Source organism: Rutilus rutilus (genome assembly GCF_951802725.1).
Source record: "Rutilus rutilus genome assembly, chromosome: 3".
NCBI lineage: Eukaryota > Metazoa > Chordata > Actinopteri > Cypriniformes > Leuciscidae > Rutilus > Rutilus rutilus.
This window is the reverse complement of record NC_140211.1, coordinates 10,443,343-10,466,810: the sequence shown is the minus strand read 5'-3', so window position 1 is coordinate 10,466,810 and position 23,468 is coordinate 10,443,343. Positions and strand designations below refer to the sequence as shown.

The window sequence follows — 23,468 nt, the reverse complement described above, 5'->3', positions numbered from 1 at the left end:
GATGTTCTATGAACAGAGTGAATTATGAAAGCAGTCACACTGCACTACTGTTAATGTTTAATGACTGAATTTTCTTTATCAGCCTAATGTTAGTCTGACATCCGAGCCAAAGTCCATGTTAAGTGAAGGAGGTTATTTGGGCGTCTTCTTTCTTTCGTTTCTTTTATTATTTTTTTTTCTAGTCTTGTACCCACAGTTTCCTGTCTTCCTGTCTCTTCACGCATAGTCAAACGTGCACACTGCACAGTAGGTACGTGAAGAGCAGGACCGTAATGTTGCTGGCTTTCTACGCAAGCTGAATGACAGGCAGACACTTCACTTTGCAGTAACCAGGTAGATACTTTTTAAACACTGTACCTAGTATAGTATATCTGAGATTGAAGCCCTCGCGATTAGTAGATGAGGCTATATCTATCATGCTGTGTATATTACCATGGGTGAATGTGTCAGAGTATATGACCTGTTATTTTCAATAACTCACTCTTTTGGACATTTTTGTACATCTTATAGGGCTATAATATGAGACATGGGTTGGTTTCTGTAAACTCTTGCTAGAAACGACAAGGAAAGAACAGACAAAAGAAAGGAGACGGTGATAGATAAAATAATCACCACATACTCACTTTCCTTAAAGGGATAGTTTCATCCAAAAATAAAAAATTATGTCATGGACCCAATTAACTTCCATATATGGAGAGAAAAAAATTACTATGGAAGTCAATGGGGCCCATCAACTGTTTGGTTACCGACATTCTTCAAAATATATTATTTTGTGTTCATAAGAACAAATAAATTCATACAGTTTTAGAAGAACTTGAGGGTAAATGATGACAGAATTTTCATTTTTGGGTGAACTATCCCTTTAAATGATATTTATCAGGTGTAACTGTCTTCAGCAACTGAGATCAAATGACTGTAAGTTAACCATTTTAGCAGGAAATGAAAGTCTTAGAAAAGAACTAGAGTCTTGCCTTTAAACTACACAGAAACACATTATCTGCCATGTTCTGTGTGCACAACATGACCAATGGAATGCTGAAGTTGTTGTTTTAAGGTGTGTTGGCGTAATGGATTCTATTTTAACTTTAGAACTTGACGCAAGTATAATTTCTTCTTGGCAGCAATTGCAATTGGGTGGCAATTCCTTTTCTGTCACCCACAGAGATGGAGTTTGCTTGCAGTCATGTTGTGTGTAACTGGAGGTCTGAGAGTTTAACAGAAGATGAAGCTAAAATCTCAAATCAAGGTTAGTCGTATGCTGTGCATGTGATGTAAACATTTATTATTAGAGCTCAGATAATTCTGAGGAGACATTACTGAAAGAAAAAATGTATCAAGGGGGAGTTATCTTGCTTTCTCTAGCTATGTTTTTTTATGTTGCATTCAATGTCAGGTTGGGGCAGGTTGTCACATGTGCTTATGTATTTGTTGGTTTAATATTATTGCATGTTGCCTTTTAAATATTGCAATTTTGTCAGTTGTTTTGTGCTTGATAATTGTTTTACTGAAGCAACATTAAATAGTGTCTAATAATAGGCATGGTCCAATTGTGACAACTTGCCCAACATAGTGTATTGGGGTACTGCACACATAGTCAGTCAGTAATCTGTCCCACACGATTGCTCATGTTTTGTAGGGTCTACGTCCACTCTTCCCTGTGCTCTGTCCAGAGCGCATTCTGTCTCAGATCATCCTTACGACAACCGTGTAACCTTCATTCCGAAACCAGGTGAGTAAATGACACATTGTTTTTTACTTTAGCATTGCTTTATGAAGACTGTTCCTAATGCGTGTAGAAGAGGCTTGTATTATCTCTGTATTTGTGAGCCTTCTTGAAATGAGGAATGAGTTTTCTTTTTTTAAAGGTAGGGAAGGCAATTTTGGAGAGGCTAGCAATAGCAAGTTAGCTTTGAAAGCATAAGATCCCACCCTCCCTTCAGAGCGTCTCCAAAGCCACGCCTCCTTCAAACCACATGAACGCGCACAGCAGAGTCTGCAAAGCGTCACGAGAAACGGCGTTAAACTAACTCATGTCTCAAAGCACACAAAATTACAATAATATTGAACATAAACAACTTACAGAGATCTAGTTGTACCACCTGACTGCTGCAAATTCATTTCGGCATTGATAGTGTTGACATAGAAATACATAAAGCTCCGGGTAGAACGTCACGGGTTGTTATCTCTTAATTTCAGTTACCACATAAGCATAAGCTTGTTGTTTTGGTTCAGGTGGAACTGTAAAAGGCAGCTACTGTTTGTTTGTGGCCCTCTGTGACTGTCTGTCTACAATTCTGCATAGAAACACACCGATGATGTGTGATGTCTGCGCGAAGGTAATGGAAATACATATGTTGACAGGCAGGTAGAACCGAATGCAATTAATGCAATCAACAAACTTTTGCAGAAGATATATGTACATGTTTTAATATTTAGACCACTAATATTAATGATTGCTATCAGGCTGTGAAGAGTTTCAACCAGTATAATAAAAAGTATATATATTAAAAAAATTGCCTACCCTACCCTTAATGTTTTAATGTTACTAGTTCTGATAAAGAACAGCATTTTTTTCATTAAACTTTATTTGATTTACTTTAAGTCAAGTCACCTTTATTTATATAGTGCTTTATACAATGCAGAATGTTTCAAAGCAGCTTTACAGTGATTAACAGGAAAATAATGATTCAGTGATGAAAACAGAATTCAATTCTACTGTAAAGCAGCTCTTAAAAGACAGCACTCTTTCAGTTCAAAAGAAGGTGAAAGTTACCTTGCAAAGAAATAGTTCATTGGAAAAAAAAAAACGTCACATCCTTTTTGTGGGTGTTAAAAACTGATGATAGGAACATTCTCAAGTGCATGTTGATGAGTGCGTGCTAAACAAATCCTTGCTGATATATATCTATATATTCATACATGCAGTAAAAACAGTGATATATTATTATAATTTAAAATAACTGAATTTTCAGCATCATTACTTCAGTCTTCAGTGTCACATGATCCTTCAGAAATCATTCTAATATGCTGATTTGCTGCTCAAAAAACATTTCTGATTATTATCAATGTTGAAAACAGTCGTGCTGCTCTGTGATAAAAAAAAAGAAATTCTTTGATGAATTGAAAAAAAAGCACTGTCATTTATTGACTGAATTTGACATTTTGACAAACACCCAAACATTTGAACAGCTTTTATTTGTCTACGAAACAATATTATTTTTTATAATAAACTTTTTTTAAGCTCCATCGTTGGTTCCACCACCTGTACCGCCCCGTAACATGCAGCAGAGAAAGAGTCTATCTAGCTCTCTTCCACCACCGTTACCACCAAGAGGTGAGAACACATTCACACTCCCTTTATTCCACAAACATGCACAGAAAATGTTCAGTTATGCATAAATAAATTGAACTTTTTAATAAACAGGGTCAGTGAGTTTTCCTCTTTTCTCTCTCTCTCTCTCTCTCTCTCTCTCTCTCTCTTTTCTCTCAGGTCTGGAGAATAATGAAGAGACTCAACTTAAAGCTAATGTAAACGTAGTGTCACTAAAAGTAGGAAGCCTTGTGGACATGACTAAAGGTGTGCTACTCTGCTAAACTTCTTTTCTGAAAGTATAAAAATCCCAAATTTTCAATTCAAACCAGCTCACTTTCTGTCTCCGTAGCTTCTGCTATACAGAGCAGCCAGAAACCACTGCATTGTGGGAAATGCAATGCCATCATGTCCTCTGCAAGCAGCCCAGAGACACGCCAAACAACAATTGTAAGTTATACCAAGGGGTGCAAAACCCATTTGTGCATCTGATATTAGTGTTGAAATAACATGTTAAAAGTGATCCCTGTGTCTTTTTTTCTAGATGTGGAGCTGTGAGTTTTGCGGGAAGGAGAACGTTTATTCGCTGGCGGCACTAAAGGCGGGACGGTTTCCCTTGCGCTCTCCTCCAGGCAGGGATATACTTTACATGGACGACAACGAGGACGTGGAGTATGAGAATCTAGACGACATGCTCATTGTGCTGTGCGTGGACATTTCCGGAAGTATGAGTGTCACTTCTGAGGTGCCTGTCTTCTTTCATTACAGACGGCCAGGGCTTAACACCCTTTTTTTATTATTATTATGTTTACATTAAATGTACTTTTCTCTCAGATCTCTCCAGGTAACAGCATGCGATCACCCACATATATTTCACGACTGCAGGTGAGAGGTGACTTCTGAAGGTTTGCTTATATAAACAGGCACAAAACATGTGAAGTTACTCCCATTTTTTTGGGTCCAGGGAGTCCAAGAAGCTCTTCAGATGGTGCTGTCCACCCTGCAGAAAACCTCACCTCACCGAAGACTGGCACTGGTGACTTTTAACAATGAGGTAAAGACACTTATAACAGGAGACATGTCAAAATGTCACTAAAGTGCGAGTGCTTTTGAGGAGGAACTAGTCATTAGATGTGGCAGGTTTTCCAGATTTATGTCATCAAGGACTTTAAAAGGATTTTTTAAAACTACATTTTCACAGATTGTCTATTATTCCAAGTTCAGATCTGACCTCTATTTTTTTCTGTTCACTCCTTTACAAAAACCGCCACATCATTATTTAAATTTTTTGCAATATCATGTCCAATTTTACTTTTGATAGGAAACAAAGTCTCAGATTTTAAATTCTGTCCATTTTATTATGAAATTCAAAGAATTAATACCATTTTAGCACTCTTTAAAGGGATAGTTCACCCAAAAATGAAAAATTAGCCCATGATTTACTCACCCTGAAGCCATCCTATGTCTACATGACATTCAGATGAATACAATCGGGGTTATATTAAAAAATGTCCTGTATATATTATATTTAGGATGGGTTAGTGACTAAACAACTATGTTTGTTTATTCTACATGTTCGTCACATGGTATCTTCCTGTCTAAGTGGGCTATTCTTTGTCAGAATAAGCAGCTGTGTGGTCCAGAGTTTATGCCAGTAGACAAACATTTTGGCAATACATGCTGACCAGGCTGAATATAACACCCTGTGTAAGAATCACAAACATGAGGAAGAACTACACACTCTACTTCTGAAGCCAAACCTCAACACGCCTTTAAAAGCAACTGTGCTCTTCCTCTTCTTGTTTTAGTTTTGACGAGCTTGTGGCTTCTGGTTGTGGGCACCAGAATACACCATTAAGAAGCAAGAAAAACAACTAGAAAATGTTGTTCTTTGAAAACAAACAACTGAAAAGACATTTTTAGAAAATTAGCTGGAAAGCATAGTACCGGAATAGCTCTCACTGTGCTTTATTTACTGTCATTTGAACAGATTTCAGGACAGTTGTGCGTGTGGTTTTCAGGTAACGGTGTATGGTGACGGGACAGGGGTTCCTCTCACTCTGAGAGACTGGGCGCTGGTGGACTATGACTATCTGAAGAAGGAGGGAGAGAACTACAGCACGCCTCACTGCATTGCAGAGACTATCCAGCCTCTCACCCAGAAAATAAAAGAGTGAGTGGAACGCTCTCCGCCTGTTATTGTTTGTATGTCTGTCAAAGGTCACGCCACCTTGTCTGTATTCTCATCAGAAAGAGCCTCTGTGTATCTGTATGTGTTTGGGCGGTTGTTTTATATGTTTGTCACAGAGTTTCTTTCAGTATTTCTGCTGGTCTATCTGATTTTGTGTTTTGTGCTTGTCAGATCATTCTGTCAGATATGATTTTACACCGTCGGAATTGTACAAAGTTCCACAGTTTTATGAAATAAGTATAACATTTTTTTAAATGTTAGGGATATTTTTTTATGCACAATGTGAAAGTAAAAAAACACCCAACGCAAAGCGGTTGCCTCCGTGGAGTTTTAACGCGCACATTGTATCCAATCAGAATGAAGTATTCAGTTCCTCAGGGGCTTAAATTTTAAAAATGGGCACCAATCACAATCCCCCAGTTTGACAGAATAGGCTTTAAAGGGATACTCCACTTTTTTCGGAAATAAGCTCATTTTACAACTCCCCCAGAGTTAAACAGTTGAGTTTTACCGTTTTAGAATCCATTCAGCCGAACTCCGGGTCTGACGGTACCACTTTTAGCATAGCTTAGCATAGATCATTGATTCTGATGAGTCCAGTAGCATTTCTTTCAAAATGACCAAAGAGTTTCAATATTTTTCCTATTTAAAACTCGACTCTTCTGTAGTTAAACCGTGTACTAAGATCGACGGAAAATGAAAAGTTGCGATTTTCTAAGCCTATATGGCTAGGAACTACTCTCATTCCGGCGTAATAATCAAGGAACTGTGCGGCTGTACCATGAGTGCAGCAGGCGTAATGATATGACGCAGCGCCTGAAAATAGTCCCCAGCTCGGTAACTTCTTCCAACGTGACCGGGACTAAGTTTGTCTAACCTATTAGACCTATTTTCAGGCGCTGCGTCATATCATTACGCCTGCTGCACTCATGGTACAGCCGCACAGTTCCTTGATTATTACGCTGGAATGAGAGTAGTTCCTAGCCATATAGGCTTAGAAAATCGCAACTTTTCATTTTCCGTCGATCTTAGTACACGGTTTAACTACAGAAGAGTCAAGTTTTAAATAGGAAAAATATTGAAACTCTTTGGTCATTTTGAAAGAAATGCTACTGGACTCATCAGAATCAATGATCTATGCTAAGCTATGCTAAAAGTGGTACCGTCAGACCCGGAGTTCGGCTGAATGGATTCTAAAACGGTAAAACTCAACTGTTTAACTCTGGGGGAGTTGTAAAATGAGCATATTTCCGAAAAAAGTGGAGTATCCCTTTAAGTCTAGTCCCAGACTAAAATATTGAGCTGTTTGAGCTGTTTTAACTGAAAGCAACTTGCACTGACACATCTTAAAATATGTCAGTGACATTGTTTTGTCTCAAGATTCACACCAGTAACGTTTTCTTTTCCAAGGCATGTTTATAAAAGCTACTTGAACCAAGGCCTAATCCTGGCTTAATCTAAGCCCTGCCTGTGAAACCAGGCCTATAATTACTATATATATATATATACATATATACATATATATATATATATATATATATATATATATATATATATATATATATATAGGCAGGGCTTGACACCTTAACACCCACCAACCCTCCAAATGCGGGTGGATTTCAGTAGTGGTGTCTAATGCCGTCACTCCTATTAGCCACTTTTTATATATAATATATATTTGTTATATACAATTGTTGTCAAAAATATAGATTTTTCAATACATATCGATACTGAAATATCTACCAGCTGTTCTCATCTCCTCACTGCTTATTGCCCTTAGTGCACAAGACAAAAACTCAAATCTAAACTCCCTGAAGCATTAGACTCAATTAAACTACTATTCTATATCTATCTATCTATCTATCTATCTATCTATCTTAATACACAAAATAATGTCAAAATGCTGGTCTTGGCGAGTATTCACGTAAACACAGTCAGTAATGTTTTAAGTGAACCTAAACAGTTGAGAAAGAAAACGCATGTGTAACAGTATAATGGATCCGTGCGTCAGGTCTTAAAGTGACAGCAGCCTAATATACCTGCTGCTAAATTATGAGATAATATTAAAAATATCTATTGGGCAGTTTTTCCCCATTGTATCGATGTGAAAATTGTGGCCAGTGAAAATGCTGAGTGGCTTGTAACTTTGGAAAACCACCAGCCACAGTGACTGGTGAGCAAAAAAGTTAATGTCAAGCCCTGTATACATAGGCCATTTACGTCACCTTTTTGCATGCCAGAAGGTCTGGACTCCATCGTAGCTTTCACTGGTCAAGGACCCGCCCAAAGGCCGCCCAGATGACATGTAATACAACCAATGACAGTTCGTTTTGTTCTGCGTCATGTTTAGGGGCGTGCAAATGTAACGTCGATGTCCCTATTATAACAGACCGGCGTACATCTAATAATAAATAATTTATTTAAGAATGTTATGCAAGTTTACTGCAACAATGTTGCCGCAAACTTCACATACTTTTGAAAATCCAGCGTTTAGTTGTATCCTGATAAGCGCTCATTGTCACAGTTGTAAACAAGTTGGCTTTCCTCTTTTTTGAGGGGGTTTGGCCTCACAGCGATTTTTGTTTCCAGGCGGATCGTTAAAGAACTGTTGTATTTCTATACCGCTGAAAACCAATAAATCATTCTCAGACATATCCATAATCTGTTGCAATTAAATATTGCCCTTACCTGATAGATTAAGGATGTAGGATGTCGATTCAGGGTATCACGAATGCACTTCAATCACGAATGCACTGGGCGTTTGCCAGTATAAATATTCCTTTACCAAAATCATGAAATATTTATAGGGAAAAATTACTCTGAGACTTAACAAGTTTTACGAATCACCACAACATGATTTTATGTTATTTAAAAAGATTCAAAATAATACAAAGACAAAAATTCCAGAGGCAAAAATAACATAAACACGTAAAAGTCTTCACCTCATATGCGGCCCCGAAAAAAAAAAAACTTCTAGGCTTTTTATATTAACCCTAACTTTTGGGCCGCCTTATTCTATGCAGCACGTACATTAAAAGCTTTATATGGTAAGTTGCTCTATCTCAGCCCTTTTGACCTCTCTCTAGCTTCACAGTTCTCTTTAAAAACACATGCGGTTTTAACACCCCTAAACATGTCATGTAAGTAAATTTGAGCTTGCCCTGTAAATTCAACACATCCTCATTTGTACATTTTATTTCATTTTCTACCATAAAACTGTTTGCAAATGTGTATTATCTTATCTTATTTTTATTAACTGCTGTGCACGATGAATCGGTTCGTCTCGAGGGAGTTGAGCCTTTGTCGGCTTTCTCTGGAGGTGTTCAGCTATAACATCGTCCATAGAAATCTCAACTTTGCCTGTGACATTAACATTTCTTTTTTCTGTTTCATCTTCATTCGTTACAATCAATGCGTTCAACCGGTCTTTAATGTATTCAATTTCTGGGGAGTTTTCAGAAGAAGGTTTTTCAGAAGAAAATTTATCAGAAAAATTCATAATCAATTGTTCTCCAATATTTATTACAGAACGCAACTCCCGAAAATCCTGTAGAATTCAACCAATAAGATGACGACTGCGAAACTCCTGAAGTGTTTCTCATTTTGTGTCCCTTATGCCAGAGATGGCCTTATTATTGGGAGATATAAGGGTCCGTGGCTCTAACATTGGAGAAACCGAAAAGGCCAACCGATAACATTACAGCCTTCATGTCATTGAATTTCATTGTGCGACAGTCAACTGTTTGTGGATACCATATAAATTGATAAGTGCTGTAAACTGAATCATACCTGTCGTGCAATTGTCCATGATTTCTCTCATAAAACAGCATTTTTCCGGATACAAAGTCTAAAAATAGACCAATCCTAAACTCATTTTTAAGAGCACACATGTTGAAGATTAGCCGATGGGCTGTCGATTTATTGAATGATAAGCCATTTTCAAATCAAACCTAAATAGCAAAATTTAACACAAAAAAGTAATAAAATGACAAAATGTATAAAAAAAAAAGAAAGTTTTTAATGGTAAGCCGTTTTCCCCCAAAAGCAGTTTATTCAGTGTAGTGAAGCAACATCTCCATTGACATCCATAAAAAACGACCTCAAGTCTCCTTCCCTATCGTACCACATTCAAACTGTAAAATCAATACTCGCAAAAGACATCACAGACATTCATTCTTTTAGCTTTTTCACCTTTGTTAAAAAACTGAAAACAGACAGTGGCTAATATAGTTTTCAACTGATTTATGAATAAGACCAGGAAATTACCACTCCACTTAACATTGTCTAGTGAGATTTGTGCCACATCATGATTGGTTGGTGTATTATACATGATAAACGGGCATTGGTGAATTATGTAGTATATTTTTAAAGATGTAATATGTGGATTTTTAATTAAATCGAGAGATCCATATATGGTTTGCGGTCGCTTTTATAAACAGACTGTCTGGTCAGTTATGAATATGAAATAACTGTCTAATAGTTGTCAGCGTTTGATTCATTTTGCTTTCTTCTTCTTCTCCCCAGACTCAGAGAACATGGAGCCACAGCACTGGGACCTGCTGCCCTCATCTCTGTTGCAATGGCATCCCAGTTCACAGGATCAAAGGTCTGTATTCATAATTACATGCTATGACAACCTGCTTTGTTATGTTAAAACTACTGCGCCGAAAGATCATCACCGTTAACGACCCTCATCGCTTGCACTTTAATCTGTATTGAACCGGATGTAACAAGCAGACCACGGTCCGCCATTTAAATACCGCTGATAAAGAGTGTACTTTACTTTACTCGAAGTCAATTCAAATTCAATCGTCCCTACTAGGGCCGTACGTGCTTTTGTACACAGCATAAAACAACACTGCTCCAGTCTTGTAGTTTCACATATGTTTTATAATGTGCTATTTCTTTTTCTTTTTCAGGTTATAATTTGCACAGACGGGCAGGCCAACATAGGACTAGGCCACTTAGAACAAGAGTCTTCCCGTTGTTCCGACCCCTCACCTTATTTCTACAACCAGTTAGCCCATTATGCTGCTGAAAAGGGGTGAGCGACTCCAAAGCACAAATCTCTTTCTGAATATCATGTTAGTTTTTACATATAAGACGAAAATACACAACGAAAGAACTAACATCATGTCAAGCGTTATGATGGCTATTAAGTCATGCATGTCTGTTGTTGTGGGTATTTATAGTGTGATAGTGTCCGTGATGACCTTTGAAGGAGAGGACTGTCGTTTGGCAGAGGTTGGGAGGCTGGCTGACCACACAGGAGGCAGAGTGAGTTACTGATGCTGCTCATCTGCAGTCCACCTTCATTCTGTTGAGCAATCTGGGTCATGTTGCAGATATCAGATTAGATGGTAAAGAAAGAAGACTGATTTGGAGTAACATAGAGGCCCTGTTTACACCCGGTATTGAGATCGGATCACAAGTGGACGATGTTAAATATAGGTGTAAACGGGGTCTAAATAGTTTAGAGTTTTGCCACTTTCTACCACTTCCAGAAGTAGTCGAAAACATATTACACCTGATTGCTTTCATAGTGTAAGCAATGTGTTCGATCATCCACAAAAGACCGTCTACTCTCTGCCTACTGGTCTAGTGCGTAAACATTATAGGAAGTGGCTGGCCAGACGGGATTTAAACTTTGGCTGAAGACCCAAGTTTGATTTAAAGAAGAACATACCAAACACAATGTTCTCTCACCATTCCTGATTTCTAACACACGCTCACTGTGTTCGGCTGATCTTGCGGCTGTCAGAGCAGAAACAAAAAGCTGATGCTCTCAGTGTGTTTTTCCATCCTCTCCAGTCGCGTAAATATTTAATATGTAAAAAAGTGTGCTTATTTGTCCATTAGATTGAAAGATCTGAAAAAGCCCAAACATAGACCCTCCTCTTGAAGAAATCAGGACAGAAGTGGTTGAAAGTGGACAAAAGAGACGGATTAAAACACCAGGTGTAAACGGGAATGAGTCTCCCTCGTCTACTTGTGATCCGATCAACCAAAACACATCTTAATACCAGGTGTAAACATGGCCTTAAAGGTACACAAGGATTCCAGGAACAATTCATTTCCCCTCAGGGGGTCGTCTTTCACTAATTTAGTTACATTTCACAAACTTGTTGCTCATTGTAAACTATGCGAGAAATACTCATTTTGTCCGTTTGACCCCTTCGCTCAAAATCTTCTGCTAACAGCACTAAACCTGTTACTACCTGAACCTTGTCTATAAAACCCCTCTGTAAAGGCTTAACCTGTTTTTAAAGGGTTTAAGCAACATGTTGCTTAAAGCCTTTTTCAGAGAAACTGATACTTATCACCAGACGCCCACACGCGCAAGGGAGAACGATTTTGGGCTCAGTATTTCCCCTTCAGCTCTATTTAAATGTGAAAATGAGTTTTGTGCTAATAGGAAACTGGTGCATACATGTTGTGCACTACTTAAAGGTCGCAACCTTTTAATATTAGTTTGTGCTTAGTTTGGATAATATACATACGTATGTTCAAAAGTTTGGGATCAGTCATTTTTTTTCAGCAAGGATGCATTAAATTGATCAAAAGTGACAGTGAAGAACATCCTATTCATCAATGAATCCTGAATAAAATGTATTAGTTTCTTAAAATCACTTAATATTAAGCAGTACGACTATTTTCAACATATTACATATTATGATTATCAGAAATAATTCTTGGGCAAATCATCAAATCATCTTATTAGGATAATTTCTGAAGGATCATGTGACATTGAAGACTGGAGTAATGCTGCTGAAAATTCAGCTTTGATATCACAGGAATAAATTAAATTTGACAACATATTCATATAGAAAACTGTTTTTTTAAATTGCAATAATATGTCACAATTTAACTGATTTTACTGTGTTTTTGATCAAATAAATGCAGCAATGGTGAGCAGAAGAGACTTGTATTAAATATAATTTTTTTTAAATCAAACCTCAAAGTTTTGTATCTCTTTGAAAGAATATCTGCAATATGACATACCAAGCAATTAAAGATCAGTCAGAAAAATGACATTATGTTTATTTTTACCCACTTCCCAGATTAATATTGTAAATATTGGTACAGTCGCCACAGAGATTCAGAGCGCTATAGCTGACAATGTCCTAGCAACTAGCGTCATGGCAACACTGCTGGCACCGGATGGCATGTAAGTATCCGGTAGTAACCTTCACACACTCACAAACACATGCAAACACACACACATACATTGTACCTCTGTCTCTATTTTTCTCCTTTGATTGATGCAGGTACTTCCCCTATGAGGAGGATAATCATCGGTTAGTAAGAGAGATTGGCAACGTAACAGACGGTGTTGAGATCACCTTCCAGTTTGCAGTCAGACCGGAAAAAGTTGAAAGTGAGAACAAAATATGCAGTGCAATCAAAAGAAAGCATTTGAGAAAAGCTTCTTTTTTTGAATTTTTTTTTTACTTTGTACTCACCCACATGTCGTCCCAGATCTGTTTTTCAATGTTTTTCATTTTTTCAATGAAACACAAAAGTAGATTTAAAAATAAATTAATTGTGAACAATCTCTGTCTTTTAGGTTTCCAGCAACGGGACCGGGTCCCTTTTCAGCTGCAGCTGAGCTTCAAGACTCGGGAATTGCAGAAAGTGATGAGAGTCATCACTCAACAGAAACGGGTCACCACCAGCAGGTAAAGCACTCAAAATACTGCACAATAACAGCAAACACACTCCCGATCCACAGCTCATGACACACACTCACTTTATAGTCTTGACATAAACTACATGGTGATTTATAATCAGTTGTTTCACATGTAAAATATCTGCAAAAAATATCATTGTGGACATAGAAAGACAGTTGAAAGAAGTCTCTTCTGCTCACCAAGGTTGCGTTTATTGGTTGAAAAATACAATAAAAACAGTAATATTGTGAAATATTGTTAAAATTTAAAATAACTGTTCTGTTATATAATAATATTTTAAAAATAAGTTTTTTTAAAATATAATGTTGAAGACCGTTTTTGCTGCTTAATATTTTTGTGGAAACGATGATACGTTACCATTCAAAGATTTGGGGTAAGTAAGATTTTAAATTCCGTAGAGACTCATTAAATTGTTTAAAAGTGACAGTAAAGATATTTATAATATTACAAAAGATTTCTATTTCAAAATTATATTCATCAAAGAACCCTGAAAACCAAAAAAAAAAATGAATCCGCAAAAACTTTTCAACGTTGATAATAATAAGAAACATTATTAATAATTTAGCATCAATAATAATTGATCATAACTGAGCAGCAAATCAGCATATTAGAATGATTTCTGAAGGATCATGTTACACTAAAGACTGGAGGAATGATGCTGAAAGTTCAATTTTAGATTATATTAAGTTTTTTAAGTTGTAATAATATTTCACAATATTGTTACTGTATTTTTAACAGATAAATGCAGCCTTGGTGAGCAGAAGAAACTTCTTTTATAAACAATAACATCTTATTATAAACAAAAATAAGTCTCATTATTCCAAACTTTTGAGTATATAGTAGTGTATATATATCTCAACCTCCCTTTCTCCACCTCTGTCTCTTTTTCTGTGTGTGTAGTTGGGTGTGGGCGGGCAGTTTAAATATGTCAGTGTTGGGCGTTCACTGCGCCCAGCTGTGTGCCAGGCTGACGATGGAGGGCCGAGTCCAGGAAACACAGAGACAACTCCGAGCTCAGCAGGACCTTCTCAAAGACATCAGGTACAGCAAACCTCTCCAGATCGCTCTCTGGTGCATCATACGTGTGGGAAATGACGTGTGTGTCTTTCTCTGTTCATCTCACAGTCAACAGAAGCCAAGCCCTAAAGAAGAGAGCATCTATGGGAACTGGATCAGTACCATGAGTATGATCTGTGAAGACATCACCACTGTCAAAAAGGTCTGAATACACCCTCAAAATCAGTACAGTAGAACTTTTTTTTGGGTGTCCCTTGGTTTTGAGGTCACGGTTCGATACTAGTTTGGTACAACAGGAAAAGGCAACAAGTCCCCAATGCTTGGTTTCTTTTCATTTATTTTGAATAGACAGTTGTGCAAATTACAGTTTGTTCCAACGAGCGGCGTTTAGTCCCTGAGGTAGTTGGTCCAGTACAGCCTCCTGTAGTGTAGTTAACAGAAAGCACTCTTGCATAGCTCATATTGTTTTTGTAGGGCTGATAACATTTTTATTTGGTCACGATAAGCTACAAAACTGAAAAGCATCACTTGTGTTAAAAAGGTACAGATAGTAAAAGCAAAACATTTGGCTTTTGTATAATAAAGAAAACAAACAGCATGTTGCTTTCTGCCGTCCCGGTTTCCTTTCCGTGAAGTTTGTGGAGCACGTCACAAAAATGAATCGAAACTCAGCGTATAGATGAATACCAGATGATGTCACCAACGTCTCCTCACTGACGTGACGTCACTCACTTCTAAAACTTGTCTGCCGCCATCTTGAGTACCTGATTCACGTCAGTCGCAAAGGAACTAGCTAGCTATGCCTTCAATATGTTGTGCGGTGGGGTGCAACAACAAAAAAGGAGACCCCAAAATATCCTTTTACAGGCTACCTCAGGACGAAAAAAGACGCCGTAATTTGCGGCTGGGACGGGTGGGACATGTCCCCACCACTTTTGAAACATCTCACGGCACGAATGTACCAATACAAATAAACTGCACACAAACGTGTCCCTGCCTGAAATACAACCACTGATAAACATAATCAGTTTTGATGAAAATTTTTAAAAAACGAACGTTATATGAGTGCGGATTAGAACCCAGAACCTCTGACACGCTTGGCAAAAGTTCTGCCCCTGGACCATTTAAATACACGCTTAAAATAGTCGGATCAACATATCAATATCATTGAATGCCAGGATTGGTAGTTCGGTAGCAGCGGACAGAGGCTGGAAGTACGTATCAGGTATCGCGTAGACGTAGGGATCACACCCTAACGATATTATTTTTTGAAAGTAGCGTTTCTTTTCATGGCAGTCGAGGTGCGAAATGTTGTCTTTCGTAGCCATTTACTGTATCCGTACGAAGCTGTAAATAGTAGCAAGCTAGCTAGTTAATGCTTGTCAGTACCATAGAGCAGCCATTCCCAAACTGTGGTCCGCGGACCACTAGTGGTCCGTGAGGGTACTGCAGGTGGTCCGTGGAAAGGCAAAATAAAATATAAAATAATATATATTTTTTACCTTCATTTTACCAGGAAATTCCCATAAAAAAAAAGTAAAAAGAATATGTAGGCCTATATTTATATAACATTTTAATTAAATTGTCAAGTTATTGTGTGATTACCAAAATAGCCTAGTTAGTGTGGGGAATTGTGTTATTTTAGGAACGGTTCATATAGATTTTTGCAACTGGTGTTTTTTTACTTGCTAGGACCCCACTGAATACAAAACAACCTGTTTCCAATTTTTTTCTTAATTTTTAGTGCCAAAATTCAAGATGGCAGACAATATATGCAGAAAAATCACAGAAAATAAAATATATAATCTTGTCACTTCTATGAAGGCTTTAAAATGGTAAACTTTTTGATGAATGTATTCCTAATAAGGCAGACAAGTGAGACCCAGACTATTTAAAAAATATTTATTGTATTGTTTGCCAAAAAATTGGGCAAAAAAAAAAAAAAAAAAAAAAATTATCTGAAAAAAATGAAGAAAAAAATAATCTGCATTTTGTTTCATTATTGAAGAGTTCAACAAAACAGTCAGTCATTGTCACTCAAGTATTTATCCTCATCACTCTCACTGTCACTGTCTGACTTTTCAATAATGGTGCATGTCTTCTCAGTATGGCAAGCCGTTTTAACTTTTATTTATTTCCAGGATATGAATTCTTGATATCAACAATTCAATTTTCACTAGTTAAAACGATAGTTATTGATATCAGAAATTAGATTTCTACTAGTAACAATGGCAATTTTTGATATCAGGAATTACATTTAGTAACAATGCTAATTCTTGATATCAGCATTTACATTTTCACTAGTTAATAACCCCTCTGGGCTTCTTCGGTCAAAAACGGACGAAAACTTATACATTTTGAATTTTGAATTTTTTTTTGCTTCATCGGAATGGGGTGACACTTGGTAACTTTTGTTGTATTAGCTATGCGAACACACACAATAATCATGGACATGATCCGGATATGTTAAAGGGTCGTAAAAAAAAATAGTCACACTTAGCTTCCTGCCGGTCAAAAATGACCGACATAGGAAATGAATGGGAAATACGAAAAAATACGAAAACTCAGAGAAACTTTTGGTGGTACAAACTACAAATCAGCCACTGTGCAGAAAAAAAGTGCACAGCAATAAAGGGGTGACACTCTAAAACAACAAGAGTGCAAATATGACACCCCCCCCCCCCACACACACACACACACACCCACACACACAAACACAAACAAATTATGCTCCAAACTATATAAAAACTATATAATCATAACTCCAAAACCGTTGCAAGGAGAGTCAAAAGGTAGGTATCATTTGAAAGAACTCTTTTAAAATTTTTCTAAAATATAAATTAGATTACATTTGGACATTGTCCTGCCGAGAAACGGCTGATAAAAGACAAAAATATATATATAATTTTTATTATGATTTTGCATATCTTTCTTATTTGTCATGGAATAACTCATAAAGAAAAGGTAGGAGGAAAATTCGTTTTTAGTGAAGTCCCCCTACATGTTAGCTGCATCTGGATAAAAAATAATAATTTTTGGATAAAGGAATCAAAAGTTACAGCATTTGGAAAAGAGATAGCCTTTTTGTACAGTCTTTGACACCCCCTCATGGGCAATTTTTTCTCCATGAAGAATATCTTGTCATAAAAGCAATAGATTATGTTAATTTTGGGCTCATTTTAATTGTAATAATATGCTGTAAAAAATAAAGTGGCATTTTCAATTATCTGTGAATGCTTCATGAGCTGTATGATGTTTTTGACACATTGCAATACATTATTTTATAGATTATGAAAAAAAGAAATTCTATTTATCAGCAAATAACTCAGCAATACTTACGAGTTTTTCAAAGTGGATACATTCACTGTTCAGACTCTAAGCTTTCAAATGACATCAACTTTGTGTTAATCAAGGCAAGATTTTTGAAAAATATGGTGATGAATATTTTCGCAGCTAGGTGGCGCCTGCTGGCGGTACACTCGGTTTTAGAGGGATTACTCAGCACTCGTTAGGAGTTAATACATGTAATTAGATGCATTAAAAAGCTGAGATCCTAAGCTTTAAAGTGATATATAATTTGTGAATTTATGAATTTATGAATATAATAGAAATATAATTTTTGATATCAATAATTACATTGTTACTAGTAAAAATGGCAATAATTACTGATATCAATAATTAAATTGTCACTAGTTGAAATGTCTATTCTTGATATCAACAATTGAATTGCTACTAGTAAAAATGTTCATTTTTGATATCTGAAAATGTATTTCTGATATCAATATAATTTCAGATATATAAAATGGCTTTCTTACTAGTAACAATCACATTCATGATGTCAGAAATTAACATTGTCACTAGTGAAAATGGAATTATTGATATCAAAAATGAACATTGTTACTAGTAGCAATTCAAATGTTGATATCAAGAATAGACATTTCAACTAGTGACAATTGAATTCTTGATATCAAAAATAAGTAAGAATTGTATTTCTGATATGTGAAACTGGAATTTCAACAAGTAAGAAATCAATTCTTGATATCAACAATTGATTTTGAATGGCAGCCTATGGTGACATTTCACTAGTGAAAATACAATTACAGATATCAAGAATTATAGTTTTTACTAGTTGAAATTCAATTGTTGATATGAAGAATTATCATTTTAACTCGTGGAAATGTAATTCCTGATATCAAAAATTGCCATTGTTACTAGTAAAAATCTAATTCCTAATATCAATAACTATCATTTTAACTAGTGAAAATTTAGTTGTTGATATCAAGAATTCATATCCTGCGAATGATTAAAAGTCAAAACGGCTTGCCTATTGCTATTCCCAGGATATAAATGGTTAATATCAAGAATTATAGTTTTTACTAGTTGAAATTCAATTGTTAATATCAAGAATTATAGTTTTTACTAGTTAAAATTGAATTGTTGATATCAAGAATGAACATGTTTAATAGTTGAAATGTAATTCCTGATATCAAAAATTGCCATTGTTACTAGTAGAAACATTATTCTTGATATCAAGAATTATAATTTTAACTAGTTAAAATTGACTTGTTGATATCAACAGGGCTGGACTGGGACAGAAAATCAGCCCTGGCATTTTGGCCCAGACTGGCCCACTACATATGACCATAAACACCACCCATCTTTGCACGCCCTTGAATATGTTTTTGTTCAACTCCTATTCATTAAAACCACTAATGCCATGTAATGAGTGAGTAGGAACGAGTTAACAGGTGAAATAAGTCCAAAATTGTAATTTATTAATACAATTGAACTATACTCCACAGTGATGCATCCAAAAAACAAGCTATAAGCTGCATTGGCATAGCAATACCAGTGTTTCCCACAGGATCTTGGGATCCCTCTAGGGGGGTTCGGGGGTTCGGGAGTTCGGGGGCATCCCCCCACCCCCCCCACCCCCAATGGGTTCCTACACTCATAGCCAAAGTGTTTTGAAAGTAGTTCTGCTTACCGCGGACTCTACACTTTCTCATCTCTCTCCTGATCCTCCTCATCAGCCACTGGAGCTGATGAAGGTCCTGTTGCTGCAGAAAACATATATATTTTGACACATTTTACAGCATCTGCTTGAAGGGCCTGTATCTATTTTTCACGCTATTTCTCTGTACATTCCTTGCGTTTCTTCTCCATCTCTCAGACTATTTTGACAGATACACTGCACGCTCACTCAAAGCCCAAAAGGGGGAGGTGTTTAAAGATGTGATTGGGCCAGCCCACTGTCAATCAAGAAAACAACCAATGGGCCGCTGATCTACGGGTTTTCACGGGTTTCAAAAAAACTAACGCTTACCTTTTTTTTGACCAATGCATTACACCGGCACTAACCCAGCGCCGTCAATTAAACAAAACAAAACGAATGGGCTGCCGATGTACGAGTTTTATGGGCCATTAAAAAAAAAAGTATTAGATGTATCGGCCCAAAAAGCACGTCGGCCCACCGGGCATTTACCCGGTATGCCAGATTACCAGTCCAGCCCTGGATATCAAGGATTCATATCCTGGAAATTAATTCCAATTAATTCTATCCTGGAAGTTAAAACAACTTGCCATACCTCAGAGACTCTGAGGAGACATGCACCAATATTGAAAAGTCAGACAGTGACAGTGAGAGTGATGAGGATAAATACTTGAGTGACAATGACTGACTGTTTTGTTGAACTCTTCAATAATGAAACAAAATGCAGATTTTTTTTTTTTCATTTTTTCCAATGTTTCTATTTTTTTCACCCAATTTTTTGGCAAATGATCCAATAAATATTTTTAAAATAGTCTGGGTCTCACTTGTCTGCCTTATTAGGAATACATTCATCAAAAGTTTACCATTTTAAAGCCTTTATAGAAGGGAAAAGATTATATATTTTATTTTATGTGATTTGTCTGCATATTGTCTGCCATCTTGAATTTTGGCACTAAAAATGAAGAAAAAAAATTGGAAACAGGTTGTTTTGTATTCAGTGGGGTCCTAGCAAGTAAATAAAACACCAGTTGCCCAGGCTGGAAAAATAATTTCCCTCTTCCTGCAAAAGCTCAAAAGTTTAATTTTGTTTATCGTTTCCTAGTAACAAAGGCTGGCTATCTTTCCCATCTTTCCATTGACTTCATGTAATCCATTCTCCCCAATAATTTTCCATGTCATCTGATTGTTAACAGAATTATTGTGGTGAGCGCAGAACATTATTTTAATTAAAATGATTATTAGGTTATATGAAGGAAACTTTTAATCAGTCAATGCGTTTTTCCGGGTATGCCAATAAATAGCATAAAGGTGGTTACACCCATCATTGGTTGATAATCATGATAATTCATGTTACCCATGGTCATATTTATTACCCAAGTCAATCAGTTAATTAGAAAATGTATGTATATAATGATATACCTAACATATATCCAATTGAAATGTTTAAAATGGCGATTATTTGCAATTTTTGGTGATATGTCCGCCATCTTGGATTTTGGGCCTGTGCAGCCCGGGAAAAAATCGGAAACAGGTAGTTTTGCAAACTATAGGGTCTGAAGAAGTCAAAAAACATAATTTGCAAAAATCTATATGAAATGTTCCAAACACTTTATTTTGCTACATATGGCCCTGCACTAAGTTGTGTTCTGCCGTGACATTCAAGTTCAGTGCCGTTAGAACCACAACATTGGTTCGGTGGATAGCAACAGGTTCTCTGAAGAGAAAAGGGCAGAGGCAAATCTCATTATCACATCACACGCATAGCCTTTAATGGTGCGTTCACAACGGACGAAATTTCGCTTCAAACTTTTGTTTTTACGCGCGTCAATTTCGCTCTTGACGCGCGAATTGATACAAAGTGGTCAAGCATATCACTAGACGCCGGCAGTCGCGAATTTGACATATGATCCTTTTTTGAATTTGACGCGCTATTCGCGTCCGGTGTGAACGCACAGTTAGGCAAAGGCAGTTTATATGAAACGAAATGTTTATAAATGGAATGAATAAGGCCTGTTATTATTTTAATTTCCAGTTAGTTTCTTGATTTCGCGTTTCTGAAATGTTTTGCGGATGTGCTGTTAAGTGGACAAACTCAAGCCTAGGTACTTTTTGAGGACTTGTAAAACTCTGAAGATTAATAATCCCCTAAAATCGCCAAAGGTTTTGAAATGTTGACTATATTCCAGTGTTCTTATTACTGTATAGATTTCATACTCCATTGCTATGGAAATAAGCCTGTTGTTCAAATGAACCTGATGATGCCCTCGGGCTCTTGAGTAAATAAATAAATTAAATATGTGGCAGCCGTTGTGTGCAGTAAACTTTCTTTTAACAAGCCTGTTGTACTGATGACCAATGATAGGTTTAGTGCTAGTAAGCCTATTTAGAGGTGCGGATTAATTCAGGTAGGACTCTGAGACATATTTTATTATGAGGTGGTCCGCGAAAATTCTAGATTACAAATAGTGGTCCACACACACAAAAAGTTTGAAAACCCCTGCCATAGACGGTACTCGGTAGATACTCAAGATGGCGGCAGTCAACTGGAAAAAGAGCGGATGACGTAAGAGGTCACGTGACTGATATTCATGTATAGGCTACTAGCGAGCTCTTGCAGTGCCATCTGAACTCTTGTTTTGGGTTGGTGCGTAGATCGTCTCTTCTTCTTCTGCTCTTTTTCCTGTTATGGCGGTTAGCAAACAGCGTTGCATTGCCACACGCGCCCCCATCTGGACTGGAGTGTGGATCGCCTGTGACTGACTGTATTCATCCTCTGACTATATGCACGAATGCATGTACCGTTACACCCCTCATTGTCATTATCTAGCATTGTCATTGTTTACTTAAAGTCAGCATACCACAGTCAGGGCACACACTCATGTAGACACACTCTCACATGCTTCTAGATATGTGTCAGTGATTGTACTGTCTGAACGTTATGTTTTGGTATTAGCTCAGTCACAAAAGGGCCCTCACAACTTCAGCATTATAAATGAATCATTGTGACTAAATGATACAAAGTCCTTGTGTTAAAACATGACACTTTTACTCTGAACAGAACAAAACAGAAACCGACGCACCTCACCCAGCACCTCGAACATCTTCCACTGCAGTGAGTAAAAGATCTCTCACGCTTTATATATTCAAAATATGATTTAAAGCTGGATGCAAGTGGAAACTGTTATACATAAAATGAACATGAAGTCATGCTTCAATAACATGGATCATCACTCACGTGGTTAAATGTGTATACGCATGCACAAACTGTCACTCAGAATTGTTTTCTCCTCCAGAGCATCTCCGACGCGGCGGCCAATGTGGTCTACCAAATGAAGAGGGCGAAGAGCGTGAGTGGAAAGGCAAAGAGAGTTGCCTTGCTGGAGAACTGAGCTCAGATGTCAACAAGACTCATGATCTAGTGATATAGGCTGCTGTATCAGTCACAAACTATGAACAATATCGCTTGGAAAATACGCAATGTATAATATATACAAACTATGTGCTAACAAGTCAAACTTCTTTCTATGCCATCGCTGCTGTTTGGCAACACCTGCCAGTATTTATCTTTGGCTGGTCTGTGGATTTCAGACATGTTTGTGTTAGCAACTATAGCGCAAATATGTCAGATTACCAACTAAAATACTAGAGATTGTACTAATAAATATAATGCAATGAAATAAAACATTTTATATAAATCACAGACTGATTCCTCTTATTCTTTCTTCTTACAGCCAATGTTATTTTAGTATCATTGAGATAGCCTACTAATATAGTTTTTTTTTAAATGTTTTGAATCTGTATTTATTTTTATATTTAAAATTTTAGTTAAAGTTTTAGTAATTTTGTCATTTTCAATCGTTTTTTTTAAATAGGCCTATGTCTATATAGGTCATTTTTATTTTAGTTTTAGTTTCAGATATTTTAGGACATCAAGTTACGTCAAGAGATGTTGCCTTGGTAAATAGCTGGGGGGTTTTTTATATTTTTTTTTTATATTTACTAATACATCAGCTTGTTTTACTAAATTATGGCCACGTTGTAATAATTCATTTTCTTGTTGTACTTAATTTAAAACGAGGGAACCAATTAGTTCAACATGGCCACAAATTAAATTAAACGAGTGAAAGAATTAATTAATTTTGGGAACAAACTCTTAATCCGTGCTCACAATATATATATATATATATTATTTTTTTTTTTTCCCATGTCTCCATTTCACTTTGTATATTTTATTTCAAGAAACAATTTTTTTATATCACCCTACTT

General features: G+C 36.7%; 1 protein-coding gene across 2 annotated transcripts; it reads left to right on the top strand.

Annotated features, from left to right (window-relative positions):
- Window positions 1-10: 10 nt before the first annotated feature.
- LOC311287508 (circularly permutated Ras protein 1) lies at window positions 11-22,902 on the top strand. 2 transcript variants are annotated; one of them, XM_084404395.1, is made up of 20 exons: window positions 11-333; window positions 1,163-1,246; window positions 1,637-1,729; window positions 3,242-3,334; window positions 3,491-3,577; window positions 3,663-3,760; window positions 3,855-4,055; window positions 4,145-4,195; window positions 4,275-4,364; window positions 5,332-5,483; window positions 10,026-10,107; window positions 10,421-10,545; window positions 10,694-10,778; window positions 12,563-12,669; window positions 12,770-12,879; window positions 13,069-13,180; window positions 14,093-14,233; window positions 14,318-14,411; window positions 22,261-22,314; window positions 22,496-22,902. In XM_084404395.1, exons 2-20 carry the CDS (start codon window positions 1,165-1,167, stop codon window positions 22,589-22,591), a joined length of 1,953 nt encoding a protein of 650 aa, XP_084260521.1. In that variant the 5' UTR covers window positions 11-333; window positions 1,163-1,164; the 3' UTR covers window positions 22,592-22,902. The 2 variants fall into 2 exon arrangements, with proteins under 2 accessions (XP_084260521.1, XP_084260522.1); XM_084404396.1 differs by having other exon boundaries at window positions 218-333; window positions 1,122-1,246.
- Window positions 22,903-23,468: the final 566 nt, after the last annotated feature.

Bases quoted from the DNA above. Each gene is read 5' to 3' on its own strand.
- LOC311287508 (XM_084404395.1), top strand. From the start codon at position 1,165: ATGGAGTTTGCTTGCAGTCATGTTGTGTGTAACTGGAGGTCTGAGAGT. The intron at 10,546-10,693 runs GTGAGCGACTCC...GGGTATTTATAG, and splicing joins CATTATGCTGCTGAAAAGGG to TGTGATAGTGTCCGTGATGA. The intron at 14,234-14,317 runs GTACAGCAAACC...TTCATCTCACAG, and splicing joins GACCTTCTCAAAGACATCAG to TCAACAGAAGCCAAGCCCTA.